Genomic DNA, 19,420 nt, shown 5'->3' with positions numbered 1-19,420 from the left:
CAGAGCAGGATCCTTAGTACAGGTGTGAAGGCAGGCCCGGGCAGGTTCAGCAACTCGCCCGAGCTGCCAGGACCAGCTCAGGGACAAGACCAGAGGACGCAGGACGTGTAGAGCTGACAGGGCTCTTGGCTTCTCGCCCACTCCCCTCATGTTACAGATGGGAAGGGACTTGCCCGCAGTCAAGCAGGGCATCAGTGGCTGAGCTGGTTCGGGAACCCAGGGCTCCTGACTCCCAGGCCAGTGTTCTGAGCTGCTGCAGACCACAAGATTCAGCAGGGCGGGGGGGCGGAAAAAAATCCTTGGGTCAATCGTTTTGGAAACAATGCTGTGTCTCTAAACCTTAGAGATCCTGAATACAACACATTCGTTTATCAAGGCTCTAACAAGTTCTGCAGGGAAGGAAAATATCTCACTTTTGTCCACTTATTTTCCCAAACGTAACTGACCGCAGAACCATGCATTTGTACCTAGTTCCACAGAGCACCCTCTGGGACATGTTGCAATGGGCGACTCCTCAGCCCGTATTCCGTGCTTAGAGACACTAAGTCAGCAATTCTTTGGAGAGCTCTAAGCACACCACACTTCTGACATTGTTGAGCCCTGGAAAGTCCCTGAGGCTCATATAGGATTCCCAGGAGCCTTAAGAAGTGAGCCAGGAGCAAGGCGAGGTGGAGTCTGGACCTCTCTCTGTCCGAGCATCCCCTTTCCTCAGAAAGAACCCGAGTCAGTGTGTAGCCTCTGCAGAAAAGGAAGGGCCCCCGCAGACTGGCTAAGAAACACCAGCCCCAGGATATTGATTTTGCTGCTGTCCCAGGTCCCAGGTATACACAGAGTGGCCGAGCCCATTGCCACAGGGCCCTGGGGCAGGGACAGGAACGGGCACACCATGCTGCCGGGACATCTGGCCCCACCTGCCCTGTCACCACCAGCTCTGAGCTGCCTCATCGCTTTCCCTGGGTCCAGCCAACGGGCTCCATGCCTACATGGCGCCAGCCTCCTTCCTTGTTAGGACACCGATGTCTCTGGGGGTGGCACGGAGCCTGTGGTTGGGGGCAGGCAGGCCAGGAAGGAGAGGCGAGAAGACTGCCTCTGACAGTTGTCACTGCAGGGACCAGTGCTGTGGTGACAGGGCAGGAGGCTCTCTGCATGCCACAGGGAATGTGAGGGCTGTCTACAAACCAAGGGTCGGAGATAACAGGCCAGGTCACCAATCGCAACTCGGGTGTGTGAACCGTTGCCAGTTTCCCTCCATCTCTTCCTGTGGGTGCAGGAAACACAGATGCATTTTAGGGACAGCCTGAACCCAGCAGGATCGGTCAAAAGCAAGCAACACAGGGCGGGATGTTGAGGAAAGCCCAGGCTTTGGAGCCAGATCTCTGGGTGTGATCCCAGAGCCAGCGCGTAGCCGTGCAACCCTAAGCCACTCGCTTAGGACCTTTGAGCCTCAGTTTTCCCCTCTATGAAATGGGAACAAAACGGCCTATCCCCTGGGGCAAAGATGAAATCGCAAGTGGAGACAAATGTCCAGCCTCTGGCAGCTGCTCGTCTCGGTGTGGCAAGAGACTCCCACGAGAGGAAACGTGGGCCGGTGACGCAAAACACAGGCTCTGGGGCCTGGCCGTGTCCGCGTGCGCAACCGATGGACATTTCTGAGCTCCACCGTCCTCATCTGTGCGATGGGCCTGCTCACGCACAGGCTGTAAAGCACCCAGCAAGCTTAGCCATCACGGTCACGGTCACGGTCACGAGGGCTCCCTTGCAGGAAGGCTGGCATGCCTTTCACCGTCTCTGTTTTAGATCAGCTCTAGCGGCCGCACCACCCAGAGTGTGGCGGGTGATGACCGGGCCCACCTCCGTGAGCACTCTCGGGAGGCAGCACCGTGCTGCGCGCATACCCGCCTCGTTCCCACTATTTCTCAACCCCAGAGGCTCCAGGCGGGTCAGGGAAGTGGGTGCCTGGGTGCTGCAGGCTGCCCCCACCGAAGGAAGAGCGCCCTACTGGGCTCCAGGGCTCCTAGAGCTCCCGATCTTTCAAGAGAAGCCAAAAGTGTTATGGAATACACTGGAATTCTTATATTGGCAACTCTTTTTTTTTTTTTAAGAATATTAGTGTTCTTTAGGGGAAAAACATTCCATGGCCCCAATTTGTCTCCAGGCCACCTGCTCTGCCACCTCGGGTCTAGATTCTCCCTGTGGGCTCATCCAGCTGTTTGGGTCCTTGCCTTTCCCCTCAATCAGAGTGTGGTGTGGCCCTGCCGGGCCGTAGGTGCCCATCTCAATTTGATACGTGTCCTCCCTCACCAGAGGGCTCTCCAGCCCTGCCCTCGCTGCAGCAGCAGACCACGCTCATTTCTGAACCCAGAGCAGGGCGCCCGGAGCCTGGGGCGTTTGGGAGACTAGCAGGGAGCACCAACCCTCCAAACTCTGGAGCCAGCACAGGAATCCCGAGCCCACCTGGCCCCCAGAGGCCCACATGGCCAGGGCTGCAGTCGGACGTGGGATCAGCCTGCCGGTGGCCTGAGAGCCCAGCCAGGTGACACCCCCATTTCTCCTGGCTCTCCTCTGTGGGACCCAGAGATGGAGACAGTGGTGGGAGGTGAAGGTGCTGGTGGGCCTGACAAAGGCGACTCCACACTCTCCCAGAAATGCCCGGAGGAGGTGTGGTCACCGGCGTGGAGACAGCTACCCAGGGACGTGGCGCGGGTGTCAGGCTGAGGACTGAGGACAAGGACTGGCTTCTGCGGGGGGGGAAGGGAGTGATGAAAACTGGCAGAGGAGAGTAGGACGTGACTTGCTGACATTTACCGAGTGGCAGGCCAGTGCAGGCCCTTGACATACACTCGGTAAGTCATTCAACAAACACTGGCTGACCACTTCCTGTCTGCCAGGCCTAGGGCTCAGGCTGAGGACCCAGATGTAAACATGAGACCACATAAATTATCCTGCTGTATCCTCACCAAAATCACATGAAGTGGGGATTATTGTCCCAACCTTACAGGTGAGGAGACTGAGCTCAGACAGGAAAGACAGAAAGACAGAAATAGCCCAAGGAGACACAGTAAGCGAGGGAACCGGGATAGGAATTGGGGTCCAGCAGGGCACTACACCACTTCCATGCAGGCAAAGCTGCCGGAGCGGCTTGGTTCTCTCGTTTCCAGAAAGCCAAGACCAGCTCCAGTTTTCTCCTGGACATTTCCAGTAGGTATCTAGGTTGGAAGAATGCCCGACCATGAGCCTCACCAAAGCTCTGTCTTCATTTGGAAGGACATTAAAGAAATACTGCTCATAAACATCCTTGCTCTTCCTAAATTGGCCTTGGGGCAAGAAGCAAAGTAGCTCACCGCTGGTGTGGGAAATTTCCAGGCAGCTGGGAGGCATTTTGAAGGAGGTGGGAGGTTGGTCAGTCTGCATTAACTGCTTAGGATGATCCCATAGAAGGCATTGCCTCCAGGTGGCTCGCCCTGAGCCAGAGGTCCGCAGCTCTGACTCGCGGGGGGTCCCCCTGGGCCAGCAAGCAAATGCACGGTGTCTCAAGACCATCACGATGACCACAGTCCACAGGGCTCACGGAAGCAGGCTGAGCCGCGCCAGAAAGAACCGGAGAGGTCCTGAGGCCCATAGGGGAGCCGGGAGGGTTGGTGACAGGAAGAGGCCGGGCCAAAAATCTAGTCAGGGACCCCAGGCACAGCGGGGTGCTCAAAGCCCCCAGCAACCCGGAGCTCCCTCCAAGAGCCATCCAGATGCAAACTCGTACTATCTCCATGGGGGCACCAGGAGAAGAATCATTCTCCAGCCCTCAGCTTCCACTCCAAGATCCCCTCTGCTTCACCTTCCAGACCCACCTGGCGGTGGAAAAGCCAGCCAGGAAAACATATGGGCAAAGAGGACTAGAAGTGAGAATACAGGCAGAGGCCGGGCCCCAGCTGGAATACTCCCCCAGCGTAAACAAAAAGAGCGAAGAGATTTCAATTGCAGATCAGACTCTAAGAAGGACTTCCCAAATGTGGGCACTCTTCAGCATTAGGACAGGTTAGCAAGGAGGAAAAAGGAAAGTTTCTGTGTCTATTTTTAAAGCATCCTGTAGTTGTCATGGGAGAGCAGTCTGCTTGCCTTCCCTGGACCTCGTCTTCACCTCTTGCCCCTGAGTCTATAAAATCAGGAACTAGTTGCCAAGCATCTACCTGGGACATGAGTGCAGAGAGGTGGAGCCTTGCCAACTCCAGGAAATCAGTCCCCTGCCTCCTGGGAAGGTCCTCCGAGGGGCTGGCAGCAAGCGGTGACTGGGGGATGATGGCCCCTGAGGCTGAGGACAGGGGTCCTGTCGGGTCGGTTGACACAATGAGCCCAAGCTTAGGCTGGACCGTGCCAGGCAGCAGCACCAACAGTGAGGGGAAAGGGATGCATGTGACATTTTTCTCTGAGCACATAAAGTAGTGATGGCTGGTAAAATCCGAACTCGGCTGGACTTCTCCATGTGCTTTGCGGTGTCGTGGACTTTAAGGGACACGGGGGGAAGGGAGCGCGGTCAGCTTGTTAGCTCAGGGCCTCCAAGGGCCCGCTTGGCGCTGGGGTCAGGCCGTGTGGGTGGGTGGCGGGCCCACCAGGGTCCTGCCGTCACCCCAGCAGCTACCCCATCAGTGACCTGATGCCGTTTGAACCCGGGTTGTCCGATCCGGTGCTCCAGGGTCTGTCTTTGGCACACACCTCACAGGAGCTGGGACTGGGGCCCCAGCAAAGCATCTCTATCCAACACAGCGCTGTTACCGGGCCGGGAAACGTGACTTCCTCACATTATAATGCAGCAATTTAAAAATGAGAGTTCAGCTTTTGGCTGGAGAAGTGCTGACGGGGGCTTCCTGCCACTGCCCAAGGGCAGGGAGCTTGGACTGGCGCTGGCTGCCCGAGCAGGGCCGATCTGAGAAGAGAGAGGCCCGGGCGGAAGGATTGGGGTGCTGGGAGCAGTCAAGCTGTGTGCTCCCTGGCATCTAGTGTGTGGAGGCCAGAGAGGCCCCCGAAACATCCTAACCCTGCGCAAGACAGCTCCCACGACACAGAATGAGCCCGTCCCAAATGTCGGTCAGTAGTGCTGAGGTCCCCAGGCCCTGCCATTGGCCAAGAAAAGGGAGGGAGACCATGTGGTGCGTGTGGGGGCCACAAGCAGCTTGACAAGGCCGGAAAGGAGGTGGAAGGAAGATGAGGCTGAAGGGAGAGGCCTGCTCCCTCCCTCCTTACGTCCTCTCCTGCCTGCCTGCTTTTAACCAAAATCTATAGAGCGCCTTCCATCCGGGCAGTGGTGGGCAGGATCTGGCTCGTACATGCTCACGCACCGATGTCCCGCTCCACGTCCCGTGGCCTCTTGTTGGTCACTGAGATGGGCCATGGTGGGTGAAACAACACCATGGAGATAGGCAGACATGGAGCCCTTGCTAGGCATCAGAGATACCTAGGTAGCAAAAACGGGGCCCACTCCTGTCCTTATGGGGTTTACGCTCTAGTGGGAGGCACACTCCCTGAATAATCCCACGACCGTTCCTTGATTTCAGCCATGAGAAGTGCAGGCGAGAACAGGACCTGGCGCAATGAGAACACTGTGAGCGCATGCGTGCAGGTTGGCGGTGTGAACACGCAGGTGGTGCGGGGGGCAGGGACCGGCCTATGCGGGAGGACTGGGGAAGGGGTCCTTGGAAGAGGCAACATTTCAATAGAGCCTGAAGGCTTCATAGGAGGTCGCCAAGCAGAGAAGCCAGCAGCTGGGGTACTTCTAGGCAGAGAGCAGCAGGTGCAACAGATTCAAGATGGGGGAGGGGACCAGGAGTGCTGGGAAAGTGCAAGAAGCCCAGGGGGCCGGGGAGGGGGCATGGGACTGAGGAGAAGCCAGCAACGGGCCGGGTCACACAGAGCCTTGTCGTGTGAGGAGCTTGGGCTTTATCCAGGGAGCCAGTGATGGATGTTGAGCAGAAGAGGTCCCTGGGAAGATTCAAATTAAAACAACAACAACAAAAACAAAACTGTATTGACTGTCCCTTTCCCATAACTTGGGCTTTTAATGATGGCATTAAGCTTCACCATGAACCAGGCCCAGGTGATAAAGAGAGGGATAGACTTGGCCTCTGACCTTGGAACTCCCTTTGTAACAGGGCAGATGGACAGACCCCCCCAGCAGAACATGAAGAGCATAGGGTGGACAGTGCACACAGCAAGAGGGATGTCCTCTCGGGGCCAAGTGGAGGAAGACAGACTCTGAGGGACCGCTAAATCTAAAATAAAACACACTTTGGGCGCCTGGGTGGCTCAGTCGTTAAGCGTCTGCCTTCGGCTCAGGTCATGATCCCAGGGTCCTGGGATCGAGCCCCACATCGGGCTCCCCGCTCGGCGGGAAGCCTGCTTCTCCCTCTCCCACTCCCCCTGCTTGTGTTCCCTCTCTCGCTGTGTCTCTCTCTCTCAAATAAATAAATAAAATCTTTAAAAAAAAAAATAAATAAAATAAAATAAAACACACTTTTTAATTTATCTCTGGCCTCACCAAAAGTAAGGGGAACCCCCAAGTTGCCCCTATCCAAAACTAAAAAGCTGTGAGCTAAGACCAGAACAGGAGCAGTGAGCGATAACCAAGTGTGACACCTGGGGTCTGTCCTGGGGACAGATGCTGATGTCAGGACTGTGGGCAGGGAAGTAAACGCTGGGGAGTGGCAAAGCGAAGGAACAGAGCCTGTGGTCTCTCGTTCTCCCAGGTCTCTCTAACAGGAATAAAGTGGTCCCTGCTACCAGGTACCATCCCCCCTCCCTCCCCACTCCCACCCTGGCAGGTCACAGAAATCCTCTCTGGATTTAAACCCTAGAGATTCCCATAAGATCAAATCTGAGTTCAGCATGCATGAGAGTCCACAGAGAAATATAGCAAATTTAGACCCTCCAAGGCCTTTTCAGATACATACTTACCAATATACCAAATATAAGTGAATATGTATGTAATACTTAAAAAAATTTAAGATGAAGTCATAAACATGAGCAAAGAACAAGAGACTATCTGAAAAGACCAGGTGAACTTGGAAAAGAACTAAATAGAACTTTTAGAAGTATGTAGTTAGTAACATTAAAAAAATAAAACCCAGGGGCACCTGGGTGCCTTGGTCAGTTAAGTGTCTGACTCTTGATCTCAGCTCAGGTCTTGATCTCAGGGTCAAGAGTCCAAGCCCCTCCTTGAGTTCCACACTGGGCATGGAGCCTACTTAAAAAAATAAGTAAATCAAATCATATCAAATCAAATCCAAAGATGGGTTAAACAGCAGAGTAAACTGCTGAAGAGAGAATTTTAAAAATGGAAAACAGATCTAAGGAAATTACCCAGAATGCAATGCAGAGAAATAAGTTGATGGAAAGCATGAGGGGAAATCAGAGCTTTCTGGTCTACCACAACAGCCATTAGCCACGTGTGGCAATGTAAACCTGTATTTGAATTCATTAAAAGTCAATAAAGCAGGGTGCCTGGGTGGCTCAGTCGGTTAAGTGCCCGCCTTCGGCTCAGGTCATGATCCCAGGGTCCTGGGGTCGAGTCCCACTTCGGGCTCCCAGCTCAGTGCATAGCCTGCTTCTCCCTCTGCCTGCCACTCCCCCTGCTTGTGCTCACTGTCTCTCTCTGACAAATAAATAAAGAAAATCTTTAAAAAATAAAAAAGAATGGAGAAGAGGTCATATTTTAAGAGGTAATGGTTGAGAATATTCCAAAAATAAACCCATCGATACGGGAAGCACAATGTATATCAGTCAGAATAAGAAGAAATCCACCTGTAGCCACATCATAATGAAACTGCAGAACACCAAAGACAGAGAGGAAATCTTAAAAGGAGCTAACCAAAGAACAGTTGGGCCAGCAGCTGCCTTCTCTTTAGCAAAAAGGAAGACAGAAGATAGTGGAACAATGTCCTCGAGGTGCCAGGAGGAAATGACCATCAGCCTAAAACTGTGTACCCAGCAAAGCTCTTTGAAGGACAAGGGGGAAACATAGGCTTTTTTCAGATAAAAGCTGTAGGAGCTTACCACCAAAAAAATACTCTTAATCAGAGGAATTTTTAAATCATGTTCTTCAGGAATAAGAAAAATTATCCTAGAAGTTAGGTCTGAGGCGCAAGAAGAAGTGATGAACTACGTGCTTAACGTGTAGGGAAATTACTTTAAGCAAATATTATCAAGGTAAAATAATCACGAGGACAATGTCTAAAATTGTGGGTTTTTTAAAGGACAGAATTAAAATAATCGACACGGTAGGTTGTAAGTCAGAAAGAGTGATCAGGATGTTTCGATAGCTCACTATTTAGGACAGAGCATTAAGATATTGCTTAACCCTAGGTTTTGTGAAGTTAAATACATATGGTAAGTTAAAGAATGGTTCTAGAATTCAGCACCCATCAGAATCACCTGGGAGGCTTGTTAAAATACAGATTACTGGACCCACCCCTCAGAGCTTCTGCTGCAGGAACGCTGCGGTGGGCTCCTAGAATCTGCATCGCTAACCAGTTCCCAGGTGTTGCTGATGCTACTGGCCCAGGGGCCCCACTTTGAGAACCACTGAACCAAAAGCAGAGAAATCGGGTGCTTCACTTCCAGACCAACAAAAGTGGGGAAAGGCAATGAGAAAACGAACAAAACCTTCTGTCTAATGCAGCTCTGTGCAGGAAAGAGATCATATGAGCCACATACGTAATTTTAGATTTTTTTGTAGACACGTTAAAAAGTAAAAACTGGTGAAATGAATTTTAATAATATATTTGATTTAACCCAATATACCCCAAATATTATCGTTTCAAGATGTGATCAATATAAAAATTATTGAGATTACTTTTTCTTCTTTTTTTGGACAAAGTCTTCAAAATTCAGTGTATATTTTACACTGTAGAGGCTTCTCAGTGTGGACGAGCCACATAATAGGTGGTCAATGGCCACGTGTGGCTTGTGGCTACCCTCCTGGACAGAGCCGGTTAGACTGCAAGTGATAGGAGCCTACAGAGGACAGAGGCCCCCACTCAGCCCCTGAGCACCCTCTGTATGCTGAGCACTTAGACCATCATACATCACCTCATTCAGTCCTCACTTAGACCTGTGAGATTAGACATTATTATCATCCCATTTCATAGATGGTGAAAGTGAGGCTGAGAACATTCAAAACACTTGCCCAAGAGAAGCAGAAGAGCCGGCGTTCAAACCCAGGTCTCTCATATTCCAGTGCCAACCTCAGAACCTCACGGTTTCTGTAAAGCATTTTCTGTAACAGACCAGAGAGTAAATATTTTAGGCTCTGGGGACCAGACAATCCATCTGGTGGGAGAAGGTAGAACCTCTTCCAGAGTCAGCCTCGGTCCTCCCGGTGTTCGGAAGGATCCAGACTGACGGGTCTCTTGGCGACACCCCCTCAGACTCTGATAAGGCGTTCAGCCGGCCTCTCTAACTCACTGCTTGACTGTAAATGTGAGTTATTCTCACTCGTAGGGCTGAGACAGAGGGGAAATAAAAGCGAGGATTGATGGAATCCCAGACATAAAATCTGGCACCATAATGCCTGCATTTTAGAAATTGCCTTTAATTAATGGTTTATGACCCCAAAGACGCCCTCCTCTTCAGGCCTTCTGCAGTGTCGACTTGGAGCTCAGCCCTGGGTGGCGAGGTGGGGGAAGGGGGTGCTGAAGGAGTGGGGTGGCGAATGGCTGTCTTTCTTCAGAAACCAGAATGTGTGGTTTGCTCATGGGACCCCAGCTCGGCCTCTGGCAGTCCTCGAGCCTGGGCGCCCTAAGGAATGTGAGTTGAAAGCCAGCTCTCCTCACCGGCCTGAGGCCTGTGAGCTACAGACTGACCCACGCGTACTCACACGCTCAGGAAAACGCACACGCCAGGAAGTTTGCTTTTCTCTTTGTCCCCTTATCTGTCATTCCCTCCCCACCCTCCACTCATTCTCTCCTTCTTCCTGATTCTCTTCATGTCTTTGTTGTTTCTGTGGCCCTATTTCCCTGCCGAAGCCTTGCTCTTTGAGTCTCTCTCTCCAACTCTCTCTCTCTCTGACTTTTGCTGCCTGTCTCCTTCCTCCTTCCCTTGCCACACTTATAGCCTTTACTTGGGGAGGCCTAGCCAAGCGCCGCCCCCCCCCCCCCCGGGCATGGGATAGACAAGCCCACCCTCACCTCACAGGGAGCCCCGCCTCTCCCACCTGGATCAGGTGGGAGTCCTGCTGGGACGATGCACTTCTGCCCAGGTGGGGGACCCCTAAGCACCTGAGCTGAACTCAAGCCACGTTTCATCCCAGGAAGGCAGCGGGACTGAGGCAAGTACTGAGTGCCTACTATCGCTTCACATTCAGAATGTATACTAGTCGTGAACCTGGGAGGTAGAGAGTATTATTATTATACCCATTTTATAGATGGGAAAACTGTGACTTTAAGAGGTCAAGAAATTGGCCCAGAGCCAAGAGCTGTTCAACTCCAAAGCCTCTTTCCACAGGCCCAGTCCAAATGGACAACACAGGCCGTGTCTTGGAATTTCAGGTAACCAGATGTGGTGACATTTGTCTCTCATCTTCCCAGAAGCAGGTGACAGAGACAGGACTCAGCCACAGGAACAGCACAGAGACTCTCAGCTCTTTCCAAGCCAGGGAGGACACACCCACGTTGTGTGCCAGAGGTTCACACCTGTAGGACCCAATCAGAAAGGCTTCCCTGCAAGCCAAACCTGTCCTGGGGAGCCAGGGACCAGCAGGAGGGACACCGAGGCTGGGGACAGGCAGCTGTCTCACCAGGCAGAAACTCGGGGGCCCCCACGGAGGGCTGCAGAGGAAGCTGCTGGTTCCACATTCCCGGGCGTCATGGCAACACGCGGTCAGACCAGCGACCTGCTTGTGGTGCTCTGTGCCATCTGCCGTTTCTCTGGGGGCAGGGAAGAGGCCTTGCACCTACGCAGCATCCCCAGTCATGGAGTCCCCAGAGCAGTCCTGGGAAGGAGGCAGGTGGCAGGGAGGCATGATGCCAACCTTAGGGTGTTGGAAATGGAGGCATGAGGCATCGTGGCTGCCCACCCTGAGTTAGGTCGCTCTGCCCAGTGCCCTGCTGGACCAGGGGTGGCATCCTCCTGGCCAGCAGCCGCGGGCTTCCAAGGGCTCTTGGCTGAGCAGCTAGAGGCCCCCGGCGTTGGGGAGAAAGGTTTTGGCAGAGCTGGATGCGTGTATGGCCCCCAAGCGGATACAGCTGTTTCCAAGAGTTTATATGGCAGGGGCAGGGAGGGGTGAAGGAACTGGGGAGAGGAGCCTTGTCACTAGGAAAAGATTTCTATGTGTCCATTTCAAAAATAACGTACCTCAATGCAGGAAACCTGGGACACAGGAAAGTGTGCACACACTCGCAAATACCCTTGCACACTCACATGTGCACACTCATGCACAAAACAATCACACACACACGCTCACACACAATTAACCCTCACCCCTTCCCAGACACAGACTTTTAACATTTATCCAACTAGTATATGTATAAATGTATAAATATACATATATACACACAATTAGAGTTCTACATCGTAGAATCGTGTACATATCATTTTAAAAAAACAGTTGGGATTACGTTGTACCCGCTGTCTTGTACTGTCCTTTTTTGCTTGGCAGTAGATTATGAACATTTTCCCATCTTAGAAGTATTCTCCAGTGACACATTTCTCATTAATCACATATATTCTAATATATGAATGGGACATCGTTCATTCAGACGAACTCCCATCAATAACCACTTGTACTGCTTCCTACTTAATTTTTCCAATTTTTGTTATAAATGTATGCATGTTTAATGTGGAACTTTGATGATACGCAAAAGTATAGCAAGAGGAAATTAAGCTCATTCTTCCTGGCACCCAAGCTCAGTAACTGTAAATATCTGTGTGACTTCACACACATTGTTGTAACCACGTGCCCGATTTGATGGATAAGCGTTTTTTACATCGTTATAATTTACAACGTACAGTATTGGCAGGGTCCTTTCTAACCAGGCTTTTTTTAATACTTGTCATTTCTTGTGGTATTGAGGTTGTGTGGGCGTTGATTTAACCCTACTTTAGAGAAAGAGACTTTCCATCTCAGTCAAGTTCGCCCTGAACCCGGTCCGTTCATCAGGTGTGTCCGACCATGGATTGAAGAGTAGGGATGGAAAATGCTGGGGGATAGACATTTTCATCTATGAGGGGCTACTCCGGAAACAGGTTTCGGTGTGTTAAGGAATGGAGCTGAGGCTCCGTGTATCCTAAGAAAATAAATCACCCAGTCACCCAGAGATGACTGCCACTGTATTGATTACAATAGCGAAAAATGGGGAACAGCCCATGCCCATCAACAGGAGGCAGGCGAGATAAATGAGAAAGCATCCTCTGATGAATCCTGTGCCGTCAAAAGATAGCACAGATCTCTACGGAGATGGAAGGATGTCCTCCACGGTGTAAACGAGAACGGCGTATTACGAAACGGAGAGCGTTGTGTCTACGCATGGGTCTGGGTGTGCTTGGAAGCGTGGGTGTGTGTGTGTTTGGAAGCACGGGCATTTGTGTATCCCAAAGAATATTTAACTAAAACTAACAGCTGCTGTCTCTGGGTGGCGTGGGATTTGGGGCGATTTTCACTTTGTTTTATTTTCATTCTTTGTTGGATTAAGTTTTAAAAAGTCTGTTCTTTTGTCGGGGAGGGGGTGGGGGGACAGATTACTCTTGTAATGGGGGAGGGGCAGCAAAACAAAACAAAAGCCATTTTGATTTTGGAAAGAAGAAATGCGAGAGGGGGAGACATCCCCGCCCTCCTCCTGCTCCCTGGGAGTGCAGCCTGCCCAGTCCCTGCCTTCCCCCCCCCCCCCCGGGGCCCCCCCCCCCCCCGCCTCAGCTCCCCCCTCAGCCCCCTCCCCATCTTCCCACCAAGTTTGCAATTGTGTGTTGCAGATTCCGACAGCCAGTGCAGCCCCACGCGGCAGAGCCTCAGCCTGTCGGAGGGCGAGGAGCAGATGGACCGGCTGCAGCAGGTGGAGCTGGTCAGGACCACCCCCATGTCCCACTGGAAGGCCGGCACTGTCCAGGCCTGGCTGGAGGTGGTCATGGCCATGCCCATGTACGTCAAGGCCTGTGCGGAGAATGTGAAGAGCGGGAAGGTAGGGCCCCTCCAGGATCCCAGCGGCAATGCCCCCTCTCCCTCCTGTGAACTTTACCAACCCAGAGCTGGCCTGCTCCACCTCAGCCCCGCCCCCCAATCCCGGGGTGAGGAGGAGATGTATTCTAGGAACCAGCTGTACTGGGTTCAGGATCCAGTGTCCACAGTAAATCATCATGTCTCCCCGGCAAGGCGCATAGCCCTCTGAGTCTCAGCTTTTGCATCTTTAAATTGGGCCTAACCTGCCCGTACCTGACTGAAGTGGGGCAGGACTGGGCTAGAGGCTCTACTGGCCAGGATGTGATTCTGCTCCCCTCCTGGAGCAGAGCTGCACTAAGTGCTCTGCCCGGACTGCAGAGAAGGATGGGCAGGGAGATGGGCGGGCGCTGGGGTCCAGCCTCATGCTAGCAGACCCCCCCCCCGGGGCTCAGCCACAGCCAGCAGCAGGTCCTGGCAGCCTCGGCTGCCCACCCCACTCCCCCTTCTGGGAGCTCAGTCCTCACCTTCCTGCGGAGCAGGTGCTGCTGAGCCTGAGTGACGAGGACCTGGAGCTGGGTCTGGGCGTGTGCAGCTCCTTGCACCGACGCAAACTCCGGCTGGCCATCGAGGACTACCGCGACGCCGAGGCGGGCAGGAGGTGGGTCGGCACGCCCGGGCACCCCACTCGGGCTGCGCCTCCAGGGAGAAGGGAGAAGAGTCCACCCCGAGACCTCCAGATCACACGGTGGGGGCGAATGGACACTGCAGGCTGAGCCAGGGATGGGGGATGGTGGGGTGTGCCCAGAAATGCCACCGGCCAAGGGGGGCCAGATGCATCCCAGTCCCGCTCTGGGCCAGGCCTCCCCGTAGAAAGATGGAGATACAGGGAATCAGTGAGGCCCCAGTGCCCCATGATCCCCGCAGCCAGGAGGCGGCGGGGGGGCCTCATGCGCCCCCAGAACTTCTCTATCTCCGAGGACCAGCCGAAGCAGGTCTGGGAATTCGGCCAAAATGTCTGCTCTGTCTACTTCCACCTCAACCCCAGCTCTACCATCTCAGGGGGAGAAAGGATGGAGTAAGACAGGGAGAAGTAGAATGAGACAAAGAAGAAATGGACGTGAAGGGCTTTATTGCCACGTCTCCCCCAGAGGATTAGGGCCGGCTGGGAGGGGGATCCGTTAGCAAGCACACCTGGGAATGGGCGGAGGTTCCTCCCTTCAGGTGTGTCCTGCTCTCATTGCGAACACCTTCCCCCACAACCCCCACCTCTGTCCTACCTCCTGCCTGCCTCCCTCCCTTCTGACCTTTTGTGAGCAGGATTTGTTGGTGGGGGGGAGCTCATTCACCAAGTAAGCGCCAGGGAAACCAGAGCACCCCCCTCGGTCCTCAGCGTGCAGAGGGGAAGAAAGAACGAGCGTAGTAAATCTGACACTTTCTGTTTTGCATAATTATCTCCTTCACTGGTTTCCCCATCATTTTTGTGCAGTTAATTAATCAGACCTGGTGGTGTGTGCTATTATTTGCAGAAGCCGCTTTATGGATTAAAAAATGAGGGGGCTAAGGCTGGGAACTCAGGTTAGTTTGGAAGCAGAAAACCCAACGCTTGTGTGTCCTGGAGAGGGGCCCTTGGCGTGAATCCTGGGTGGCAGCAAAGACATGTGAGATCAGATCAGAAACTCGGGTAGCAACCCAAAGCAAGCAAAGCAAGAACGTGCCAGCCTTGTCAGCAAGTCAGGACCCTGAGGGACGGGGTTGGGGGTGAAGGAGTGGGGAGGAGAGTGATGGGCGGGGGAGGGGAGCGGCGGGCATGAGCTTGCTTTCTCGGAGGGCTTCCCCTCCTTAGGGTCCCACAGGCACCTCACACTCATCACCCACTTCTAACCAGTGCCTCGCCCCTCCTGAATCCTCTGCCACCCAAGCTGGAGACCCCTCCTGCCCCCTCGTCCCACTCCCAGTGTGGTCAGTAAACGCTGACCATTGAGCAGGGTGGGGCTGCCTGCTTCACCCCGCAAAAATGCAGGATCCCTGCCCAAGTTCGCCCAAAACATGACTCCCCCGAGAACCTCTAGGAACCAAGATGCTACAGCACCTACAAGGGGATGTGAATGGATGTGAACGGAGTTTAAAAAATTCTGAGAGCTGAGATCAGGACCGTCTCCATGGGTCCTGTGTCTCCCGCATTAGACACCCCCAGGCTTCCTGCAGGAGGGAGGGGCTCATTCCCTGTGGAAATCCGGCCTGTCTCTAACTTGCCGTGGACTTGCTCTCTCTGGCACTTGTAGTTTCTCCAGCTGTGAAGTGAAGGGGGTTAAATTAGAACAGCAATTCTTATAACTTTTGGAGACCACGGCCACTCTGAGAATCTAATAAACACTGTTGACACTTTCCCCAGAGGAGATATACAAAACATCACAACTCTGCCTTCTGGGACCCTTTAACTCACTCCCGGAACTTTTAGGGGCCCATGAACTCTAGGGTAAGAGCCCCAGTGAGGTCATCTTCAAGAACACACCCTGTGTGGCTTTGGGAATGACATTGCCCTCTCCGGGCCTGGTTCCCCTTATCTCTAAAATACCGCAAAATCCACCAGCCCCATCACCAGTCGTTTCATGCACATGATTTTATTTAATCGTCACAACATCAGTGTGGGATAGACATTCTTACCCCCATTTTAAAGACGGAGAAAGTGAGGCCCGGAGAAATCATGGGTGCAAAGTCACGCTACAAAATACCTAACTTCAAAGTCAGTCCCCTTTCCATTATCCTGCATCACCTCAACATTAAAAAGATCAACAACCCCTGCTACTCGTATTTACGGAACACGGAATGCACCCCCAGACTCCGTGCTAAGGGTTTCACATTCTCTCATCCCGTTCAGCCCTCACAGCTTCTGTGAGGCAAGCATGATTAGCCCCATTTTGCAGGTGAGGATGCTGGGGCACAGAGACACAAGGTCCCGGAGCTAACGGTGATGGAGCCAGAATGGCCTCGTGTTTTCTGTGTTGAATCATGACCCAGATGATATCTAAATTCTGTGCCCAAACTCAGATTTCGGGGTCTAATCCGGCCCCAGTTTGCGGCGGGGACAATGTCAACTTTTATAAAACATCTGAATTACTTTTAAAGTCGTGCCGTCTTGTTCAACTTGGGCGCTTACAATAGCTCCAACCAACAGCTGGGAAAGTGTTGCCAAGCCGAGGCCCCATGGGGACAACTTTAATGAAAAGAGAACCGTTCTGAAGGGCAGGAGCGCATTAATCGTCAGCACGCAGATGGATATTGCTGACTGTAAATGGCTTCCCTCAAGTAGGTTCAGCCGGTGCCCCTCCCCCCACACCATGCCACGTCTTGTTGCACCATTGATTTGCTGAACTCCCTCAGAGAGGAGGGCTTCTGGTCCCCATCAGTGACAGCCCTAGCCCCAGGGCATCTGATCGGAGGGATGGCCGGGAGCTCCCACACCTGCCCGGGGCTAGACAGCCTTGACTGTGGCCGATGGTCCTGGGAAGGGCGGCTCTGAAGTGAGGGCCTCAAGAGGGGCTGGGAGGGGGCCCACCTGGGACTTTTTCTTCTTAAAGGGAGCTTGTCTTGGGTCAGAAGTTTCCAACACAGGAGCTTCGTCCTGGGCGGCTTCCTGGTGGACTGGAGTCAATGCCCCGCTCGCCCAGCCTTGATTTATCTTCAGTGCATTTATAGAACAGAAGCTGGGGAGCCAGGTGGGGTCCTGCCCTCCAGGAGCTGGTGGTCTGGCCAGATGAGCCGCAGGGTGACGAGTGCAGGGATGGGGACTCCCGGGGGGGCTCGGGGAGCAGAGAGGGGCTCTGACCCAGCCCACGAGGGCCCTGGAAGGCTTTGGGGAGAGCGAAAGCCCAGCAGAGCCCGGTAGCAGTCAAGCAGGTGAGGAGGGAGGCGTTGGGTGGACCACGGCCAGGAGACGAGGAGGGCCTGGCCTTGGGGACAGACCCCAGCTGTCCTGGGTGGGTGAGGGGCAGGAGGAGACCGCATGAAGCTGGGAGCCCACCCTTCCTTTCCTTGGCCCCTCTTCCAAAAAAGCATCTGCTGTATGTTGAGCATGAGGCCGGCTCTTCAGCAAAGAACATAGTCTCTGGGCTCAGATCAATTCATTTTTGAAAGTTCCATGTGTGACTGACTAGTGCTTTGAAGGAAATACTTAGAGGCAGAGTACAGGCTAGGGGGCAACTTTATTTATTTTTAAGATTTTATTTATTTATTTGACAGAGACACAGCAAGAGAGGGAACACAAGCAGGGGGAGTGGGAGAGGGAGAAGCAGGCTTCCTGCTGAGCAGGGAGCCCGATGCGGGACTCGATCCCAGGACCCTGGGATCATGACCTGAGCCGAAGGCAGACGCTTAACCAACTGAGCCACTCAGGCACCCCTGTTTTCATACATTTTTTATCTATATGTATTATATGCTCTGTAATACATTATTATATTTGTCTTTTAAACTGTCCATTATCTTTTAAGGAGATTAGCAGATGAGAAAAATATTTAGCCAGATAGTTACCATTTCTAATCATCTTTATTCTTTAAAAAAAAATTCTTATTGTGGTAAAGTATACATATTTATCATCTTAACTGGTTTTTTTGTTTGTTTTTGTTTTGAGAGAGAAAGGGTGGAGAAAGGGAAGAAGGAGAGGGCGAGAATCTTAAGCAGGTTCCACGCCCAGCACAGAGCCTGACACGGGGCTGGATCTCACAACCCTGAGATCATGACCTGAGCTGAAATCAAGACTTGCACACTTAACCAACTGAGCCACCCAGGTGACCCCCCTCTTAACCGGTTTTAAGTGTACAATTCAATGGTATAAAGTAACATCCACACTGTTGTGCGGCCATCACCACCATCCACGTCCAGGACTCTCTTCATCTTGTAAAACTGAAACCCTATGCTCACGATAACATAATAAAGACTAACTCCCTGTTCTCCCCTCCGTGCCCCACCCCGATAATGTCAACCACCCTTCTACTTTCCGCCTTTATGGTTTTGACTACTCTCAGTACGTCATTTAAGTGGAATCACACAGTATTTGTCTTTTGGGGCCTGGCTTATGTCACTTAGCATCATGTCCTCAAGATTCATCCATGTTGTAGCATGTGTCAGAATGTCCTTCCTTTTTAAAGCTGGGGCGCCTGGGTGGCTCAGTCTGTTAAGCGTCTGCCTTCAGCTCAGGTCATGATCCCAGGGTCCTGGGATCGAGCCCCCATTGGGCTCCCTGCTCCGCGGGGAGCCTGCTTCTCCCTCTCCCTCTGCCGGCCGCTCTGCCTACTTGTGCTCTCTCTCTGTTAAATAAATTAAATTAAAAAAAAAAAATCTTTAAAGCTGAATACATTCGACTGTGTGTAGATAGCACATTTTGCTTCTCCATTCCTCTGTTGGTGGATACTTGGTGGCTTCTACATTTTAGCCACTATCAATAATGCTGCTATGAACGTGGATGTATTAATATCTCTTTGAGCCCCTGCTTTCAATTCTTTTGGGTATTTACCCAAAAGTGGAATTGCTGGATCATATGGTAATTCTATTTTTAACTTTTTGAGGAACTGCCATACTGTTTTCCACAGAGGTTACACCATTTTAGATCCTCACCAAGAGCACACGAAGGTTCTGATTTCACCACACCACCACCACCACCTGTTTTCTTGGGTCTTTTAGCCATCCTAATGGGTATGAAGTGGTATCTCGTTGTAGAGAAATTTGCGCTTCCCTAATGATTAGTGATGGGCATCTTTTCGTCTGTTTATTGGCCACCCGTATGTCTTCTTTGGAGAAATGTCTGTTCAAATCTGCCCATTTCTGAATCCAATGGTTTTTTTATTGTGACTTCTGGAAGTTATCCTCTTTTTTCTTTCATGTGGGCCAAGTTTCCATATGGTTATTTTTTTCTTGCCTCTTGAAAAAAGCCCTTCAATATTTCCTGCAGTTTATTCCTCTGATGATAAATTCTCTCAATTTTGTTTGTTTAAAAAAAGTCTTTCCTCCCTCATTTTTAAAATAAACTTGAATTTTTTAGAGCAGTTTTAGTTTCACAGCAGAATTGAAAGGAGGGTAGACAGAGTTCCCACATTCCCCCTTCCCCCACTCCTGCACAGCCTCCCCATCATCCACCTCTCCCACAGGATGGAGCATTTGTTACAGGTGAGGAACCCGCATCGATGCATCCCAATCACCCGGAGTCCATAGTTTATATGAGGGTTCACTCTTTGTGTTGTACATTCTCTGGGTTTGGACAAACGTATGATGACATGCATCCCTCATGACAGTATC

At 52.1% G+C, this 19,420-nt stretch overlaps 1 protein-coding gene across 5 annotated transcripts in view; it reads left to right on the top strand.

Moving 5' to 3' along the window:
* The window catches only part of KAZN (kazrin, periplakin interacting protein), a 1,052,477-nt gene that overhangs the window by 1,016,594 nt on the left and 16,463 nt on the right, over positions 1–19,420 (top strand). For all 5 annotated transcript variants that reach the window (XM_032393243.1, XM_032393251.1, XM_032393236.1 and 2 more), the window contains 2 exons: positions 12,949–13,154; positions 13,672–13,790. In XM_032393243.1, coding sequence (XP_032249134.1) covers positions 12,949–13,154; positions 13,672–13,790 — 325 coding nt within the window. The remainder of the gene's footprint in view (positions 1–12,948; positions 13,155–13,671; positions 13,791–19,420) is intronic.

This window comes from Phoca vitulina, unplaced genomic scaffold (assembly GCF_004348235.1).
Source record: "Phoca vitulina isolate PV1807 unplaced genomic scaffold, GSC_HSeal_1.0 scaffold2, whole genome shotgun sequence".
Classification (NCBI taxonomy): Eukaryota; Metazoa; Chordata; class Mammalia; order Carnivora; family Phocidae; genus Phoca; species Phoca vitulina.
This window is presented reverse-complemented; position numbering and strand designations above follow the sequence as displayed.